At 49.1% G+C, this 17,455-nt stretch overlaps 6 protein-coding genes across 6 annotated transcripts; 3 read left to right on the top strand and 3 right to left on the bottom strand.

Moving 5' to 3' along the window:
• Positions 1 to 1,301: 1,301 nt before the first annotated feature.
• ASPGLDRAFT_66602 (dolichyl-P-Glc:Man(9)GlcNAc(2)-PP-dolichol alpha-1,3-glucosyltransferase ALG6) lies at positions 1,302 to 3,192 on the top strand (the record flags this gene model as incomplete). Its single annotated transcript, XM_022549039.1, has 3 exons — positions 1,302 to 1,539; positions 1,597 to 1,759; positions 1,812 to 3,192. 3 exons carry the CDS (start codon positions 1,302 to 1,304, stop codon positions 3,190 to 3,192), a joined length of 1,782 nt encoding a protein of 593 aa, XP_022401048.1.
• Positions 3,193 to 3,571: 379 nt separating this feature from the next.
• ASPGLDRAFT_126664 (copper metallochaperone COX17) lies at positions 3,572 to 3,962 on the bottom strand (the record flags this gene model as incomplete). The annotated part of the gene is made up of 3 exons (XM_022540659.1): positions 3,572 to 3,712; positions 3,778 to 3,845; positions 3,941 to 3,962. 3 exons carry the CDS (start codon positions 3,960 to 3,962, stop codon positions 3,572 to 3,574), a joined length of 231 nt encoding a protein of 76 aa, XP_022401047.1.
• Positions 3,963 to 4,290: 328 nt separating this feature from the next.
• ASPGLDRAFT_47235 (GTPase-activating protein RNA1) lies at positions 4,291 to 6,123 on the top strand. Its single transcript, XM_022546618.1, has one exon. The coding sequence runs from the start codon at positions 4,403 to 4,405 to the stop codon at positions 5,621 to 5,623; it is 1,221 nt and encodes a 406-aa protein (XP_022401046.1). The 5' UTR covers positions 4,291 to 4,402; the 3' UTR covers positions 5,624 to 6,123.
• Positions 6,124 to 6,175: 52 nt separating this feature from the next.
• On the bottom strand, positions 6,176 to 8,857 carry ASPGLDRAFT_47234 (TPR domain protein). The gene is made up of 3 exons (XM_022546617.1): positions 8,117 to 8,857; positions 7,359 to 8,060; positions 6,176 to 7,292 (listed from the first exon to the last, which is right to left on the bottom strand). The coding sequence occupies exons 1-3, from the start codon at positions 8,758 to 8,760 to the stop codon at positions 6,410 to 6,412; spliced, it is 2,229 nt and encodes a 742-aa protein (XP_022401045.1). The 5' UTR covers positions 8,761 to 8,857; the 3' UTR covers positions 6,176 to 6,409.
• Positions 8,858 to 12,092: 3,235 nt separating this feature from the next.
• Positions 12,093 to 12,852, top strand: ASPGLDRAFT_325702 (uncharacterized protein). The gene is made up of 3 exons (XM_022544195.1): positions 12,093 to 12,167; positions 12,228 to 12,520; positions 12,631 to 12,852. Exons 2-3 carry the CDS (start codon positions 12,314 to 12,316, stop codon positions 12,793 to 12,795), a joined length of 372 nt encoding a protein of 123 aa, XP_022401044.1. The 5' UTR covers positions 12,093 to 12,167; positions 12,228 to 12,313; the 3' UTR covers positions 12,796 to 12,852.
• A 1,834-nt stretch (positions 12,853 to 14,686) lies between these two features.
• Positions 14,687 to 15,454, bottom strand: ASPGLDRAFT_325625 (uncharacterized protein). The gene has a single exon (XM_022544194.1). It carries the CDS (start codon positions 15,336 to 15,338, stop codon positions 14,736 to 14,738), a length of 603 nt encoding a protein of 200 aa, XP_022401043.1. The 5' UTR covers positions 15,339 to 15,454; the 3' UTR covers positions 14,687 to 14,735.
• Between the last annotated feature and the right edge of the window lie 2,001 nt (positions 15,455 to 17,455).

Below are 17,455 nucleotides of genomic sequence, written 5' to 3'. Positions count from 1 at the left end.
CAGAGTCAGACTCGCTGTCGCTGGACTCCTTCTTGGTCTCCTTCTTAGGAGCCTCCTTCTCCTCAGAGTCGGAGTCGGAGTCAGAAGAGTCGGAGTCAGAGGAAGACTCGGCGGGCTTGGCCTCAGCCTTCTTGTTATCCTTCTTCACCTCCTTCTTGGCGGGCTTCTCGTCCTCGCTCTCGCTCTCGCTCTCGCTGGAGGCGTCACCCATCTCCTCGTCAGAGTCAGACTCAGACTCAGAAGAGGACTCGACCTTCTTCTCGGCCTTGCCGCCCTTCTTCACATCCTTGGCGGGCTTCTTCTCTTCCTCGCTTTCAGAAGAGCTGGAAGAGTCAGACTCCTCGCTGTCAGACTCGGACTCAGAGCTGCTGGGGGTAGGCGCCTTCTTCTTGCTCTTAGACTTCTTCTCCTTGGAAGCAACATCCTTGGCAATCTGCTTGCCCTTGGACTTAGGAGACTGGGACGACTTGGTCACACCAGCATCCTTGACCTTGGACAAGGTCTTGTCGACGGGCTTCTCAGCCTTGGTAGCCTTAGAGGAAACCTTGGTCTTGGACATTTTGATCTGCAGCGGAGAGAGTATCGCGTTAGCAAGACAAGCACTTTTCACAATTAGAGGAGAGTGACCAACCAAATAAGATGGATAAAAATCGGTCTTAAAAAGTGCGGCAAAGCTCACAAACCCTCAATCACCCGATTTGAAATGGAATTCAGCACAAATACCCACAAGTAACCCACAACGGACAGTGTTCAAGCCCACAGAGATAGACAGATTCCCACAGATCCCACGGAAGTAGATTGCGATGTATCAGCCCTCAGCCCTCGATGTGAAAAGCCCACAGAGTGTCTGTTGAAGTACTATGCAAAGTACGGCCCACGCTACTGTGTCAGTTGGAGGATTTAGAGAGAATCTAAATCCGTATAGCAAGAAAAATAATCTTTAACAGGACAACGCGATCCAAGTTAAAGGAAAAGGAAGAGTGAAAAATGGGTGAAAAATGGGAAGATGGTGAGAGGAAGAAGAACAGAAAGAAAAATTTCGGGAGCATTTGATAAGAAAAAAAAGTTCGATGGCTGGCAAAAATCTGTGCTCACCGCCTGCCTATACCAAGCTAGCTCCGGAATTAGCGTGCGGGTCATTTAGAGCTCCATTATTGGTCCACATTTTATCGGCATCACGTTCACCCAAACGGGAACTGCCCGCAATAACACCAGGTCTCGACGACACCGTTGGTTATACTACAAACAAGGCATACCTTTGGTCTTGACTGATGGGCAGCCATTGATTCTTTTCGCTCATCATGCCTCCTCCGACGCCCTCTTCGTATCGCCCGCGCAAGAAGAGAAGGGTCCCTCCGTCTTCCGGCACAAACAACAACCTCATTCTAGACGTTGGAGATGGCAAATCGTTGCCTGCGTTTCCTCTGGTCTCCTTCCTCTGGGCTGCTAGAGCAGGTGTCTCAACATGGCTGATCCTCCCTCTCATCCTAATGGCCGTGGGCCTGTTCCGCTGGGCGGTTAGTCTATGGGGTTACTCTGGTATGTGAGCGGTGGTTTTTGAAGCGCTGGAGGGATTGATAACTGATGAGGATATAGGCTTCCAAATTCCTCCAATGCACGGTGACTTCGAGGCGCAGCGGCACTGGATGGAGCTCACAATTCACCTTCCGATGTCGAAGTGGTATACGTACGACCTGCAATACTGGGGGCTGGATTACCCTCCATTGACGGCATATCATAGCTGGCTACTTGGAAGAATGTGCGTGAGAACTGGGCTCTGATCTTGGTTTTCTGATTGCTAACGCCAATAGTGGCTCCCTTTTCGACCCCGCATGGTTTGCCCTTGACGAATCCCGCGGATTCGAGGATCCCCGCTTTAAGGTGTTCATGCGTGGGACTGTGGTCGTTTCCGAATATCTAGTCTTCATCCCAGCCGTTATCAACTTCTTGCGTCGCTATACTCGGATGCACGGTGTTCCCGTGTGGTCTGCTTCGATCGCCCTCGTTGCTGTCCTCCTCCAACCCGCGACTGTTCTTATCGACCATGGCCATTTCCAATATAACACTGTGATGCTGGGACTTGCGGTTGCGAGCTTAGATGCCATTCTTGCTGGGCGCATGTTGTGGGCTTGCATTTTCTTCGTCGGTGCTCTAGGGTTCAAGCAAATGGCGCTCTACTATGCCCCCGTCATGTTCGCGTTTCTCTTGGGTGTTTGCACCTTCCCGCGCATTCGGATTCTTCGTCTATTGTGCATTGGTCTCACTACTATCGCTGCTTTTGCAGTGCTGTTCGCTCCGCTCATCGTCGAGGCTAGTGGGGTCGAAGCACGAGAATACTTCAGGGACATCCCGCAGCCTCCTCTGCTACAGGCGCTTCCCTTCGAAGTGAACAAAGATTCCGTACTCTATGCGCCTCTCTTCCAGCTGCTGCAGATTGTGCACCGCATGTTTCCATTCTCTCGGGGCTTGTTCGAAGATAAGGTCGCAAATGCCTGGTGCGCCATTCACACCTTCTACAAGCTACATCGCTTCGACGCCAGTCTTCTCCAGAGAGCATCGCTTGGTGCTACACTAGGCTCGATTCTTATTCCGTGCGCGATTATCTTCCGTCACCCACGAGCCTCGTTGCTGCTCCCGGCCCTGGCCAGTGTGTCCTGGGGATTCTTCCTGTTCTCATTCCAAGTCCATGAGAAGAGCGTACTGTTGCCGCTGCTTCCGATGACACTCCTCCTTTCCGGTGATGGTGGACTGAGCAAGGAGACTCGTGCCTGGGTCGGATGGGTCAACACATTAGGTTCATGGACCATGTTCCCGCTCCTGCAGCGCGAGAAACTGCGGATCCCATACTTCGTGATGACCTTCCTATGGACCTACCTGCTGGGTCTGCCCCCAACATCTCTCGAAATATACCGCAACCGGCCCTCGTCCGGAGACTCGAGCCCCGGCTTCGAGCCTAATGTGCTCACCAAGATCCTCCACTTCTGTTTCTATCTTGCCATGATCGTATGGCACGTTCTAGAGGCATTTGTTCCTCCTCCACCCGACAAGCCAGATCTGTGGGTGGTTCTTAACGTCCTGGTCGGAGCGGGTGGATTTGGCATCGCTTACCTGTGGTGTTTGTGGAAACTAACCACGCAATGCTGGAAGATTGATCGCAAGGCAGAGGAGGATAGCCAGAAAAAGAAGCAGTGATTGCTGTTTTGTGTGGAGGGTTGGAAAAATGTGTTTGTTCTTGATACCCATTTCTTTATATAGAGGATGTTTTAAAAGCAATACCACTTGATAGTCCCAAGAGGGGAGATGTTCTATTCATATATCCGTACATCCGTTTTATAAACCCAATGTGTTGATACTGTACAGTTGAGCCGAAAATCATATGCAACCAATCCTCCCAGACAATAAACGCTAGAATACAATAATATCGTAACAAATGAACCACCGCCAGCAGACGTCACCCTTCACCCATCATAGACAGACATAACGTATCGAATCATTCCCCGCATCCGTCCGGTCCTCGAGGCAAAGTGAAGGCCCAGCTAGCTTCCCTCCCTCCATCCACAGCCCCAATCATCTAGATCTTAAACCCAAATCCCGCCATGCAGGTCTTATACTGATCAATCGTCGACTTGCATTCCTGCGCCGGATCCTCGCCCTTTGAGAAGAGCATGCAGTCATCGCGAGCGGCTTTTTCGGGTTTGCATACGCAACAGGGCTGTAGGAATCGTTACGTTAGCCATGGTTCTTGTTCGGGGTTCGGATGGGAGGGCAAGGCCGCACCTTGGGCTTTTCGGTCTGGGTCTGGGAGGTTTGGACGGGGGCGGTGGTGGGTTCTTCAGCAGCGTTGCCTGTAAGAGGGATTGGATGTTAGTCTTATTGTTGGGCTTGGTCGAATTGGTATAGCATGGATCTGGAGAAAATGTTGGTGGAGGGTGCTTACTACTGGAGCTGAAAAGCCACGACATGATGATGGATATAATTGTGCGAGTTCTTTCTTTGAAGAACAATAAATTTCAAGCAATGCTCTATGATTGTTCAATTGAAAAAATGATTGAATGTCGTGCTTCTATGTCGATTAATAATGCTGTGATGCGCCGGAGAAAACAGCACAAATGGTCCGCTGTGCCCACCAAAGCGGCGATCGGCAGAATCAGTATACCGCCTTCTTTTTGCAGCAACGCCCCTCCGGCGAGAAGAAAGAGCGACAAGAATTTCCCACATCATCCACGCATTGTTGATTGAGCATACTTTCGTTCATCGAACGCTGCTGGGGCTTTGCTTCGGACTGCTTACGCGATCTTGATTACTTGATCTGATTTTGAAGAGATTTTGTTAGATTCTCTATATTCACCTCTACTTTTTGTTTTTTTTTTTTGCCTCCCCTGAAAAATATACATACCCCGCCATGGCCCCTCCAAAGGTTTTCTCGCTCGAAGGCAAGGGCCTCAAGCTCGACACCGCAGAGCACATGGAAGCCCAGATTCAACCTCTGCTCGAGAGCACCGACTTCACCGAAGTCCGTCTGGGAGGAAACACGCTCGGTGTGGCCGCAAGCGAGCGTCTCGCATCCGCCCTCTCCGCGCAGAAGAATCTCGAAGTGGCCGAGCTGGCCGACATCTTCACCTCGCGTCTGCTCAATGAGATCCCGCAGGCCCTGACGGCCCTCCTTAACGCGCTTTTGGAGATCGAGACTCTGCACACCGTTAACCTCTCCGACAATGCCTTCGGTCTTAACACGCAGGCGCCGCTCGTCGATTTCCTCTCCCGCCATGTCCCTCTGCGCCACCTTATCCTGAACAACAACGGTCTGGGTCCCTTTGCCGGTACATATATTGCGGAAGCGCTCACCAGGCTGGCGGAGCGCAAGGAGGAGGTTCGCAAGGAGGGCAAGGAGGCCCCGCTTTTAGAGAGCATTGTTTGCGGCCGCAACCGGCTGGAGAATGGTAGTATGGAGGCGTGGGCGCGTGCCTACGAGGTGCACGCGAAGGGTATACGCTCCGTTAAGATGACCCAGAACGGTATCCGTCAGGAGGGTATTTCACATCTGTTGAAGGAGGGTTTGCGCCACGCCAGCGCGCTCGAGGTTTTGGACCTGCAGGACAACACTTTCACGGTCATGGGATCTACGGCTCTTGCTGGTGTTCTTGGGGGCTGGGCTTCGCTGCGTGAGCTTGGGGTTGGCGACTGTTTGCTCTCTGCGCGTGGTGGTGTTAAGGTCGCCCAGGCGCTTGCGGAGGGTAAGAACGAGAAGCTCCAGACGCTGCGTCTGCAGTACAACGAGATCAACGCGGAGGGTGTCAAGCAGTTCCTCCACGCCACCCGGACAGGATTGCAGGCGCTGCGCCGTATTGAGTTGAACGGCAACGTCTTCCTCGAGGAGGATGAGAACGTGAACGACCTGCGCGAGATCCTCGATGCACGGAAGGACGAGCACGGCAACGACGACGACCCCGAGGACATGTGGGGTGTTGACGAGCTGGACGAGCTGGAAGAGGAGGAGGACGAGTCAGAAGAGGATGAATTGGACGAAGAGGAAGAAGAAGATGAGGCCAAGCAAGCAGAGGCCGAGAAGAAGAGCAAGGACGTCGACGAACTTGCTGAGACTCTTGGGAAGACTGGCCTGTAGGCTTCTTCCTTGTTTCGCCCGTCTGTTGTTCTTCGTCCCCATATCAATACCTTCCGGCTGGAGGATGTCTCTCGCGTGCCAACTCTGGCTGAGTATGTCTGCAACGCGCCCGGAGTATAAGCCTTAAGCAGTATCTCTTATCGAGAACGTGGACATCATACTCAATGTGAGCAGCCTCAGCACGCCATCTCCACAGCAACCCTCCTGTCCAGCCCGACTTCGCACATCGGGTCATACCCTTTTCTGATGCACGTCATGTCTTTCTTAATTATACCATATTTTTTTGTCCATGCACGTCATGTACTCGTCAACGCGAAAATGTCCTTTTGTATTCCACCTGCACATATGATAGCTTATGTATTGGAATGATTCTTTCTTGGTCTTGGTGATATAGTATAGCAATAGACTGGTTTCTTCTGTCTTGATGGCTATGCGATTGCATTGTATTAAAATTAAATGTTGCATACATTAATATCAGATTGAGTTTCCTACGTCGCGACAAGTTATCTCACGGGGTTCGAGAATCTCTACGGTGAATCAAAGAAAGCAGTAGATGAATTATCACATTATTGCGAGACAGCGCCTCACGACTTTTCTTGAGATACTACTATTAACGTCTGCTAGGGCTATTTAGAATCGTCGGCCGTAGTCAACACCAACAACCCAAAACAAACACAGAAAAAAAGACGCAAACACTCAACACAATTTTCACTTTTGCCCATGCTTAACTCAAGATCAACCCCCTATTCCCAAATGCCAATACAAAACATCAACCATCACGAGAAACTAAGCAAACAGCCGAGCCGCACCAAACCGAATATGCTGCCCATAAGTCTCGTCGAAACTCTCATCCTCACCAACAGACATCTTATACGACATTTTAGCATACATCTCCGCCTGTCCTGAGAGCCCCGGCTTCGCCAGATCGCTATACGCGAGAACGAGAATGATCCAGCATTCGATGAGAGAGTTCTGGAAGAGTCCCCAGCGTTTGACGACTAGGGACATATCGGTTTCGGTATCGGGCGAGCCACCCTCGATGACATAGCCCAGGGCCTGGAAGGTTCTCAGCGCAGAGGTAACAGCGTTGCCGGGCTGCTTCTTGCGCAGGTAGATCCTGGCGAGGTCGAAAAGGAGATTAAAGAGGATAATGCGGGGCGCTTTAGCCGCAGGCTGGGTGTAAGTATCAGCAAGGCTGGTAGCGATAGACTCAAGCTTAGACGTAGCATTAGAAGCGGAGCTACGACGGATGTACACAAGCGCGGCTTTATGCAAGTCCTTGCGGGAGTCGTGGGTACCCTTGCAGGTACCATGGTCATCCTCGCAGAGCACACAGCGGCAGACGAATCCCCAGCTGCGGAAGCGGATCCGTTCCTCGTCGAAGTCGGGGACGGGCGGCTTGTAGCTGATAGTGACTTCTGTGTTTGCGGGGATGTCTTGGGTTGCGCGGAGGGTGAGCATGTCGCCTGTGATGGAGCGGTGGGCGTTTGAGTAGCAGGAGTGGTTGATGTGGGAGGTTATGGGCCAGACGCCACAGGAGTGGTAGGTGTATTTGTCTTTGTTGACGGCTACGCCTTCGCGCGCGGAGAGGGTTTCTTCGAAGTGGTCCTGGACTGCTGAGGGTGCGCAGCCGAAGGCGTTGGCGTCCATGATGCGCTCGATTAGGAATCTGTGGAGGTTCTTTTGGTCGGTTTTTGGACAGTTATCTGGGGGCTTGAGGGTAGGTAGTTCTTACGTATCGACCACTGGTTTGCCATCGACTTCCGCCACATCAACAGATTCGTATGCACCGGCGTACAAGTCAGTGATGGCAGAGATCAATGACGGATTGGCATAAATCTTCTGCGCAATCGCCCTGATGAGTTCTGTCTGAGTCCCAAACCACTGTTGGTTGGTACCCATGTTGATAATCATAGCCACATCCCGTTTGTGCTCTGGATCCGCGAACGCATATCCAAACGCCTTCTCACAAAGCAGAAGATCTCCAGCCTTGACATCTTTTGTAGTGAACAGACCACGTCCGTAAGCCCCGGCCTCCTTGACAATCACAGGGCCAATGTAGGTCGCATGGTCCAAGAGCGGTGGACGGAGCTTGTTTGCCGCTGCGTGCAATTTTTTGAATTGGTAGCTGCCGGTTTCTTGCTCTGCGAGGCGCTCAGTTGCTCGGGTAAGTTCGTTCTGGACCACTGCGTTGCTGGGGTTTCCTTCGAGGAGACCTTTGAGGATCTCGCAGCATTCCTGGAACCGCTCGAGGTGGTACAGGGCCTGGACCTTGCAGATTAGAGCCTTTTCCGTGGGCCCTGTGGCTGCTATCGCGGAATCGGCATCGGCGAGGGCGGCAGCAAACTGCTTGGTTTTGATAAAGGCAATCGAGCGATTGAGGTTGAGGGCGCGGATCTCGTCTACAGTCGGGGAGCAGTCGAGGCCTCGGGTGTAGCTGTCAGGTCGTTAGACATGAGCCCATGAGGAACCAGGATCTCGCAGAAGACTTACCAGTCAATGGCGTTATTGTACTTGCGACTGTTGAAGTAGTTGTTTCCCTTTGTTTTCCAGGTATCAGCAGAGAGCTGGAGGGCACTGCTATCCGACTGCCAGACAACTGGGATCCGCTCATCATATTCTGGAAGACGGATGAGGTCGGACAAGTGATCAACACGAACCCCATGGCCACCATTGGCGTCGGGGCGAAGGTACGGCTCCTTCACAACCAGCACCGTCCCCTCTTTGACAATGTCCTCCACATCACGCTGTCTATCCTGGTAGTACAGCTCCAGCAACATAAAATCCCCGCTTTCATCCTCAACAATGGAGAAAACAGTGTTATCCCTGTACGACGGGGTGACGGACCTCAACAGAAGGTAGCTGTCCCTGTGGTGGGTTTCCAGGAGAAGATCGTTGAGCATGGTTTTCTTCAGTTCAGACAACGGACGGGTGCAAGGGGGGTAGGCTGGGGGGAAGAATGAGAATCGAAGCCGGTCAGGGCTCAATTTGCTCGTCTTTTCACGCTGGGCCATGAACTCCTTGATCACTTCCTCGCGAGGTGGTACTTTTCCTGGATGCAGCCCTTTTCGAGACTGGGCGCGAACTATTGCCTGGACTTTCCAGTTCACCAGCCGCATGAATTCCGGGTTTTCCATCTTTCTGTCTCTTCTGGTGTAAGGTTAGCTTGTGGGTATCAAGAAAATACGTCAAGGACTTACTGGTAAAGACCTTGCAAAACTGAGAATGGAGAATGGAGATGGGAATGCGAGATGAGAGCAGAGAGCAAAAACAGTCAGAATTTGGGAGCTGAGCAGGCTAATAAACAAACCCCTCTTCGCGTCGTTTAGTGAATAGGTTGCTTTGTTTTTTGTGTTGGTTTGCAGCATATGTCTACAGACGCGTTCGCTCTTCGCTGCTCATACATTGCGGGAACATTGCCCATGTCCAAACGCCAACGATAAGAGTATACTCTTCAGATTGATCCATCATAATGGCGCGCGCGTAGTTTGTCTTCAATCACAGCAGTCCTCGATTTAGAAGACTTCTTGACTTCAACTCGTCTATCCCGGCGGCTACGCCGTACTCGTACCTTTGACAAGAACAGTATCACATCGAAAATGCCTGCTCGTTTGCTGGACATCGGATGTACATGATAGATATTCTTCTTCCGGATCACTTTCCCGTTGAATGGGGAGCGGATGATGAGATGGCCATCGCTTGTCGTCTATGATTCGTACGGGGTATCGTCTATTCTGCTCTAACACCACCCCATGTTCTCGGGTTTCTTCAGCATTGTCTTCTTCTCATTGCCAAAAGGGTCCTGACCGTGTGCGAGTTTCAGCACTTCTGCCATTTGGTTCGCCAGCTCGAGCTGTCAGGTGCTAGGAAATCTACCATAAATTGATAACGAATAGTAAGTGAGAGGACTTGTTATGTTAGAAGCATCATGGATAATAATACAAGTAACTTGCAGGATGGGACTGCTAAAGGTCACGACACAAAAAAACACGATCCACCACGCTAGTCCAAGAACTCTCGTCTTGGGAGTAACGAGCAATGTTCGGCCTTCTCTCACGTGTATATAGCTCTTTCCCAAAGTCCCTGCGTGCGGTTTTCATCGCATGGACACCGATGGCAATGCACGCAAGGAGAAGTGGTGATATTCTCCTGCGATGAATGGGCAGAGATGCGAGGTTCGAGTATGATGGGGATCACCCAAATGCCGAAACCACTGGTCAGCTGGTCCTTGGACATTGAAGAAACTGCGGGTTTCCATCCAGTCTTTTGAAGGGCAACGTGCAGACACCAAGGTATACAGTGTTCCAACTTCTTCTCTTATTTGCGGTTGTCATCAGTGTATAACTAGACGTCTGCTTCAATTGCTGCAGAGTGGACAAAAGATCTTTTCGCGGATGTCCAGCATTTCTGTATGGCCATTCAATCCGTCGAGATCAGCACTCCAAAGATCCCTCCTCCGGAAGAACCAATGTCAAAGTATCTCGAGCGCGTCACGAGATATTCTTCACTGATTGCTTAAAGTGCATTAGCTTTTGCAGACATTTGTTGTTCATCAGTTAAGGCTCTCTGTTCAGCCTCTCTAGTCGCATGTTGTATTGCCTGATCTCCCCTAGGTATCTCTCCATATTGCATTCACGTTTCCGAAGAGCTTTTTGTCGTCGGGGAAAGCTTGCCGTTTTCAACGCTTTCATAATCTAACCCGCGAGTGTGTCCTGCGATAGATTCAGGTCTTCCTTTGCTGTCGTCTCGTAAAGTATGAGCTCGATTTGTCAAATGTCAGGGAATGTACTTGTTACCATAACTACTTCCGTTCCGCTGCGAAGCCAGACTCCCCAGATATCCGCCAGGGTTATCAGGACGTGTATAGGGGAGAATTTGGGAGGAGTTTCTAATGTGAGGTAAGCCACACTGTCAATTGTTTCCTCATCTTAGGTATCATGAGTCGACAAATTCCCAGATTTTTAAAGATGTACCAAATCTGGGATAAATCGACGATGGGTCGAGTTCGATGGATTGCAAGTGAGACGAAGACTTGCTACTCCCTCCATGAATTATGTTTGGCCACTCTCGCTTCACCTCTTACGATCTTAAGATTTTCTTGTGCTCTGCGGTTGAATGGGAAAGCAGTGGCAGTACGGAGTACATCGTAGTTCTTAATGAGCAGCTTCAGTCGACCCACCAGATATCCAGTAACCCTTTCTGTGTTGCTTCGAACTGAAAGTAAGCCTGCTGACGCATCTCATCAATGGACTATCGACAGCTGCTCCCATACATATCGATATGGCTTTTCTCCATACAGAGTACTATCCCCAATCAACTATTAACCCTTACGGCATTTATCCATATCGGGTCCTCAATATCAGATTCCCTTGCCAACGGTCAGCCAGCCACATTTATAAGGTGTTCTATGAAAGAATAACTAGTTATACATAACCACGTGGTACTTCAAGTCAATATCGTCATCCCTATTTACCTTGCGTGCCGTGGTTAGTTGGTTGCCTCTTTTGACGTATAGTTAGCTTGTGATACTGACACATGATATATGCTAAAAGAAAAAAAAAAAATAAAATCTTTCAATATGTATATCATAGTGACCAGAACAGTAAACGCCACATGGTCATGACTTTTGATATCATTTCTTGATATCGATATGTTGACATGTCATGATGAAGGCCGATGTCAGATATATATTCACTTGGCACTTAATCACACAACTGGGCAAGATATATATCGCTAGTCTCGATATCCCTTCAACTACGAAGCAAGATATATATCCACAACACACTCAATTTCTACAGCAGACATATCTACAGCGCACCCGTAGATGCATATATTCTCCGCATCGCAGCAACAAAGCCAGAGCCTCATACCAACGCCGTTACACAACAGCCACCCCCGTTTCCGATTCAACTAACGACAATGAATCCTGCCGTGCAACACAGCTACCTAATCTCCACCAAAGCACTTTGCAACACAACTCCAAGACGTAAAACATCCCCCGAGCGAGCACGAGCACCTTCCACAAACATCATCCCCAAGACAAAGCATACAAAAATAGTCCGTAACCGATGGCCCAATCCAGTCCGTCTACAACCACAAGTGCTCCGTACACACAGCACCGTCCGCGAAGTTACTACTACAGTAGCCATACAGAGCACCCCGTAGTCTTCCACAGTTGCATGTAACTCAACCCACCCCCCCGTCGCCCAAGCGCCAAGATCCCTTTTTTCTTGTCCGGAGTACAGAGGATAGTTGCATCAGACTCACAGACTACGAATACAGACTCAAGACTACCGTAGAATCGCATCTCAACCTCCTTGTCGTTCTTGGCTGTCCTCCATAACCTACACAGCCTCTCGGTACATACGTACTATGTACTCCTTTCACTGGATTGGATTCTGAACTCTCTCCTCACTCATGGATCGCAAAAAAAAAAAAAAAAAAAAGCCCAGACTACATGTTAATCCGCCAAGATTATAGTCTCGTCTATCTACTCGGTCGATCTGGAGAACCTTACTCCCATACTTGTCTATGGCCTGATAGGGTATGTACTGGTACTTAGTGGTTATCTCGGTTGGACATGACACGGATCAAATCGAACAAGGACAGGGACGAGACAGGACGAGACGAGACAAGAAAGGGATACCTCGCCAAGACCAATAATTCTCCTGGACAAGTGTGTTTAAAGGAATGAATGAGATGCAGATTCCCCTTGGCAGATATCCTCTCGAGGGAATAAAGTATGAAGATATGGGATGGGATGGATGGATGTGGGATCATTCTTGGCTGGAACAAAGAATGAAAAGTGAACGAGGCAGCGTGATGCAGGGATGTACAGATGTACAGATGTCCAAAATGTTCAGGATGGTTGCTCTTAAGACAGATAGGTGCTTTGCAGTGCGTTTCTTGGCTCTTACAACATCCTCTTACTCTTAACTACTCTTTCTTGACTCTGGTAGTTGCTTGTACGATAACCATAACCCCTGACTGATGATCTTCTGATACAGCATGGGATTGACTGTCTCCCCGGCCAATCATCGCCCCTTGCCACTATTGCGCCCACGGTGTGCATCTCCATATCGTATCTCCTTGGCGTTGAGCACGGTCACGGTAGACAAAGTAGAGCACATCACAGAGTCCAGATCAGGAGAGAGTACGGGGGATGGTATTAAGACAGTGCTATATTAAACCGGACTCTCATCGTCAAACTTTATCGCGATTAGACCCTTATCAAGATTCAGGCACAAGTACGCTTTGAATTTGACTCTTACAGTAGCGTGGGAATATCACGGGTGTACTGGACGAATACAGTCAGTAACCGAGTACCTAAGCTCTGTATAGTACTCTGCACGGAAAAGATTGAGTGAGACTCTTTGTGATGTCACCACCGATATAGCGATCAACAATAACGATGTCGATACGAGTCGCGTCGCGCTGATGAACAGTTGATCATAAGGTACTTGACGGTGTACTTGTAGGGGCATGAGGTTAGTTGTCTCTGTAATCTCCGTGGAAAAACCTGCGACTGTAATAGAACTGAATCATGTCAATTTGAGTGTTTTGAAACAGACGAGCTTGAAACAGCAGCTGTAAGTATCACCAACAATGAGCCTTCACACTGTAACTAAGAGAGCTGTAGGAGTAAGGAGTAAGGAGGATAGACATGAGGCCTACTCTGTCTGTACGAAAGTCACATGACCCACCACCGCCAATAATGGTATTCACCATTGTCAGGTGGGCAATTCCTCTGAGCAATTCAATTCTGTCTTGAACAACAGCCTTATCTTCAAACCTGTCAGTGTTTCGCGTCGCATCCAAAAAAAAAAAAAAAAAAAAAAAAAAAAAAAAATCTCACATCGGAACCAAAAAACCGCACTGTTTGGTTCCCGACCCTCGTGTGTGCCGGTGCCGAGTTCCCGACCGGGCAACCCCGGCGGACTTCCATTATTCACCTCACCTCCAATTGCTCAGATGGCAATGGCGAATTCCAGAACAGGAAACCTAGTTAGATAACTAAAAGTAACCGATGCCCTTTTACCCGTTGACTATTACATTTAGAGTACGTCAACTTTCGCCTTACTAGGCCAAGGCCACTGGATAGAGTGCCGGACAATGTCTGTGCAAAGACTATCCGCAGAGTCCAGAACTGGCGCCGATGGGGTCATGGAGATGATACCTACCTACTCTGATAGAAGATGTGTTGCGGTTGCTAAAGATTACTGAAAGTACAAGGACGCCGAGTCGGCCTCGGCCTCCGTGGCCGGTCCGAGCTCGATACGAATCTGTGCTGTTGCCACTGCGTAGTAGCATGGATACAGTAGCATGTATGTAGCAGCATACTACAAGTGCATACCACTCTACATAGTACAATTGCAATGCCATAGCTACTCAAACATACCCTCACATCCCAATTCCAAGCTGCGAATATGCCATCCGCGGAAATCCCGACTTGCTCGTCCAAAGGTACCCCATCCATGGCAAAAGCTCACCTACAAAAATCCCTCACGATCGGCCGGTGGAACCAATCAATCGGCTAGTCGGACGATGGAGCCGCCTTCCTTTTTGGTTGGGCCTGTGACATTACGCCATAGGCAAATTAGGCCCACGCTACTGTAGGAACACGCCTAGTTCGTCTTAGTAGTTTTACTAGTGAGGTACAAGTACTCTGTACAGGTACAAGTGTATCTTAGTGTGGTATTCCGGTTAAGTGTTAGCATGGTATTATTGATGACAACGATTTGGTGGAGTGGTGATTGGTTGGGCAAGCGAGGCGGATCTAGCCGCAATGGGAATTTTGCTCCTCAAGTCTGTCTTGTCCTGTCTTTGAGGCGGTTAACCGATTTGCCGTCCGACAGTTACTGTGCCATGGTTACGGTGTCCTCTCAGAAGAGTAAAAGTAAGACAGCCGATTCCGAATTAAGTCCTGTGACCGTCCAACCGAGTCCTCTGCGAATCAGGGACCATGGTCCATCCCAGAGTAAAATATCCACGGACAATCTTCGACCGTTCTTCTAGAAAACGTCCAGAACATGACAACTCACTACCGGTTGCTGCAAGTAGCACGCATGTACCTGTACATCTCGCCTCGCCTCGCTTCATTCCCGATACATACTCAATATGAGGCATTTTGAATCCCATCTTTCGGAGTGGGAGCCGTGGGAGAGTCGGCACGGGATATACGGGATGGATAATGTGCCGTAGGGCGTATGCCGTAGAATGGTATCTTGTACGTACGAGGAATGCATATTCTCGCATCGCAGCGGTGAACTGCAAGATGGATGGTCCCCGGATTAGCCACGTTGATGTCAGATTCTCCAGACCGGCGTATACATAGTCGGAGTATGGAGGATTGATATTGTATGGAGTAACTCCAGTCTAGTCGTGATGCATTGACCGGGCACCCATACGGACTGCGCAGGAGGCAAATTATTTCTCTCACCCCCGGAATTCGCTCTTGTTCGTTGGATTTCTGGATCGACGCGGAGATTGAGGTACAGATGACTACAGGAGGATACGGATTGGACGGAGGACTCGTTGAGAAGTGAGATTGGACAGAGACTGCGTGTCTTCCTGCCTGTCTTGTCTTGGGATCGATATCAAGGATGCTTGCTGGAGGGAACGGGATGTCAATTTCCACGCACCCCACTATTTCCACTCGTACAATACACACCACCACTCGTATCCATACGCGATACACTTGATACAAACAAAACATACAGCGTACATACAAAACGCCCCACTCAAGGTACTACTCTAATTATCCTCGATGGAGAAAAAAAAACGAGAAAAAAAACTGAGAACGATTCATACCAGGAACACTTCCTTCCTTCCTGCACCGCGCATATCGAAATTCGCAAGTATTTCTAATAACGATAAATAAAGCAGATAAGTAAGTACATAATAACTGCAACCAGAACACAGACATACATAAAACAAAGAGGCTGGAATTAGTAGCTATTTCTTGCTAGCTTGAAATGAATGAAGGGAGAAGGATTACAATATGGGGAAGGAAAGACGATCCCAAGCTCTTGGCTGACGTCGATGGCTGTTTTTCTTTTTTTGGGGAGCGACTGTGCTGAGAATCCCCCGGAATCCCACAGTCTTAGTACGGAGTAACTAATACAGGTTTTACTGTAGCTGGCGCTGGTGTAGTATCTCACACCGTACTTGTTGGAGTCGAGTAGCATGGAGGTTTGGGGTGTTACTTTGTAGCCGTAGTTACCAGTAGTTTATGGGGTACTTTGACCGTCCCAGAGTCTGCCGCGAAAGGCGCTGCATCCAGAAAGAGACACCGGGATGTGACGGTTTTGTCTGTACTCCGCACTATGCTTGATCTGGAGAAGAGAAATCTGGGGGTGACAAAAGTACGTACGAGCGATATTGATGTGAGTATTCGTATAGGTGAGCTCATTACATACTACTATACGGTTTTGTTTATGAGTTTATGGGTACATGGCAATTGCTTCAATTTTGTCGAAATCTCGCACGCCTAAATGCCTCATGAGGCATATATGTACAAAAACAATCCATATATACTGCGTTTTTAATTCACTCATTTCAAAACGCTCAAGCGCGGAACTGTGATGATAGTGAAACAGAAACTCCATGTGGTGTTCCCGATACAGTCAATTTCTATGTACAACCACGGCTTGCGTTTTATTGCTATCAATCATCTGTCATAGATGCCAAATCAGACTTCCGACTGTCATCCAGTATTTTGAAATTTTGAACCGGTTTTGAGCCGCTGTCATGGTTGTCACGATATACTTTCGATCGGCTGTAGGCAACTTTGTACAACGAATACTGATGCAACGCTTTATCGGTGATTTCAACCTGATGTACATGGAAAGATATAGCATGTTATTCTCATTCGCTGCGTTTTGCCCGGTGTATAACGGAGATATATTCTCGAAGCCGTCTGGAATGCCATCCACCTGCAGGTAAAATCGCGGCTTTCGGGCTGTGTCGTCGAAAATATATCGAGATCATATTAATCTTCGATATAATATCATTGCCTGCCGGCAACCGACAAGGTTCTGAGGGCATCGAAGCTTTCCCAGGCAGATGGATAGATGCCTGGACAGCCATTATTGGTCACTATCTTTGGATCTCATTGATGTACAGAGTACGTTTATGCAGTTTACTCCGTACTCTTAGAATAACGTCTTTGTCTACGACGACTACTGTAGGGAGTAAAGAACTCTGCGTCCAGGCAACCCGATAATCCCCAGCATAGCCATCCGATTGACATTGAGTGTCAGAAGACACATTACTCTTTACGGAGCACAAAGGACTGTCTGCTTGACTCGGAGGTTGGGCCTGGTAGATTAAAAAAAGAACAAATGCGGGGAGACGTCTCTCTGCAGCCAGAGTGCGTATTCCCCTTCTCATTCGACAATTACGACTGTCATCTCCGACACCGACAGATATCATTCGACCGTTGTGGATATCATATTCGGATATCCAGACGGAGCGTTCTATGGAGAACTACCAACCCCCTAATTTCCTCACCGATATCAACCGCTTCGTATACTCGTAAATATCGCATATCGCACAAAAAAAAAAAAAAAAAAAAAAAAAAGACAAGAATGAAATCAGCGCGCTAAATCGCGTCCAGGCACGTTCTCGACTGCCGCGTAGCGGTATTATTGTATGGAGTTTTTCGGCGTGGGGAAAGCAATAGTCTCCATGTTAAATGGCGCTCGGGTCATGTGCGCATCACATCGCCCATATTTGGGCGGTCCTCCGTAGTGTCTGTACGGAGGTACCTGTACAGATCGACGGTGAGGCGACGTGGGGAGATAGAGCCGATAAGGATAAACATAATAGGAA

The sequence above is a fragment of the Aspergillus glaucus genome (genome assembly GCF_001890805.1).
Source record: "Aspergillus glaucus CBS 516.65 unplaced genomic scaffold ASPGLscaffold_10, whole genome shotgun sequence".
NCBI classification, from domain to species: domain Eukaryota; kingdom Fungi; phylum Ascomycota; class Eurotiomycetes; order Eurotiales; family Aspergillaceae; genus Aspergillus; species Aspergillus glaucus.
This window is presented reverse-complemented; position numbering and strand designations above follow the sequence as displayed.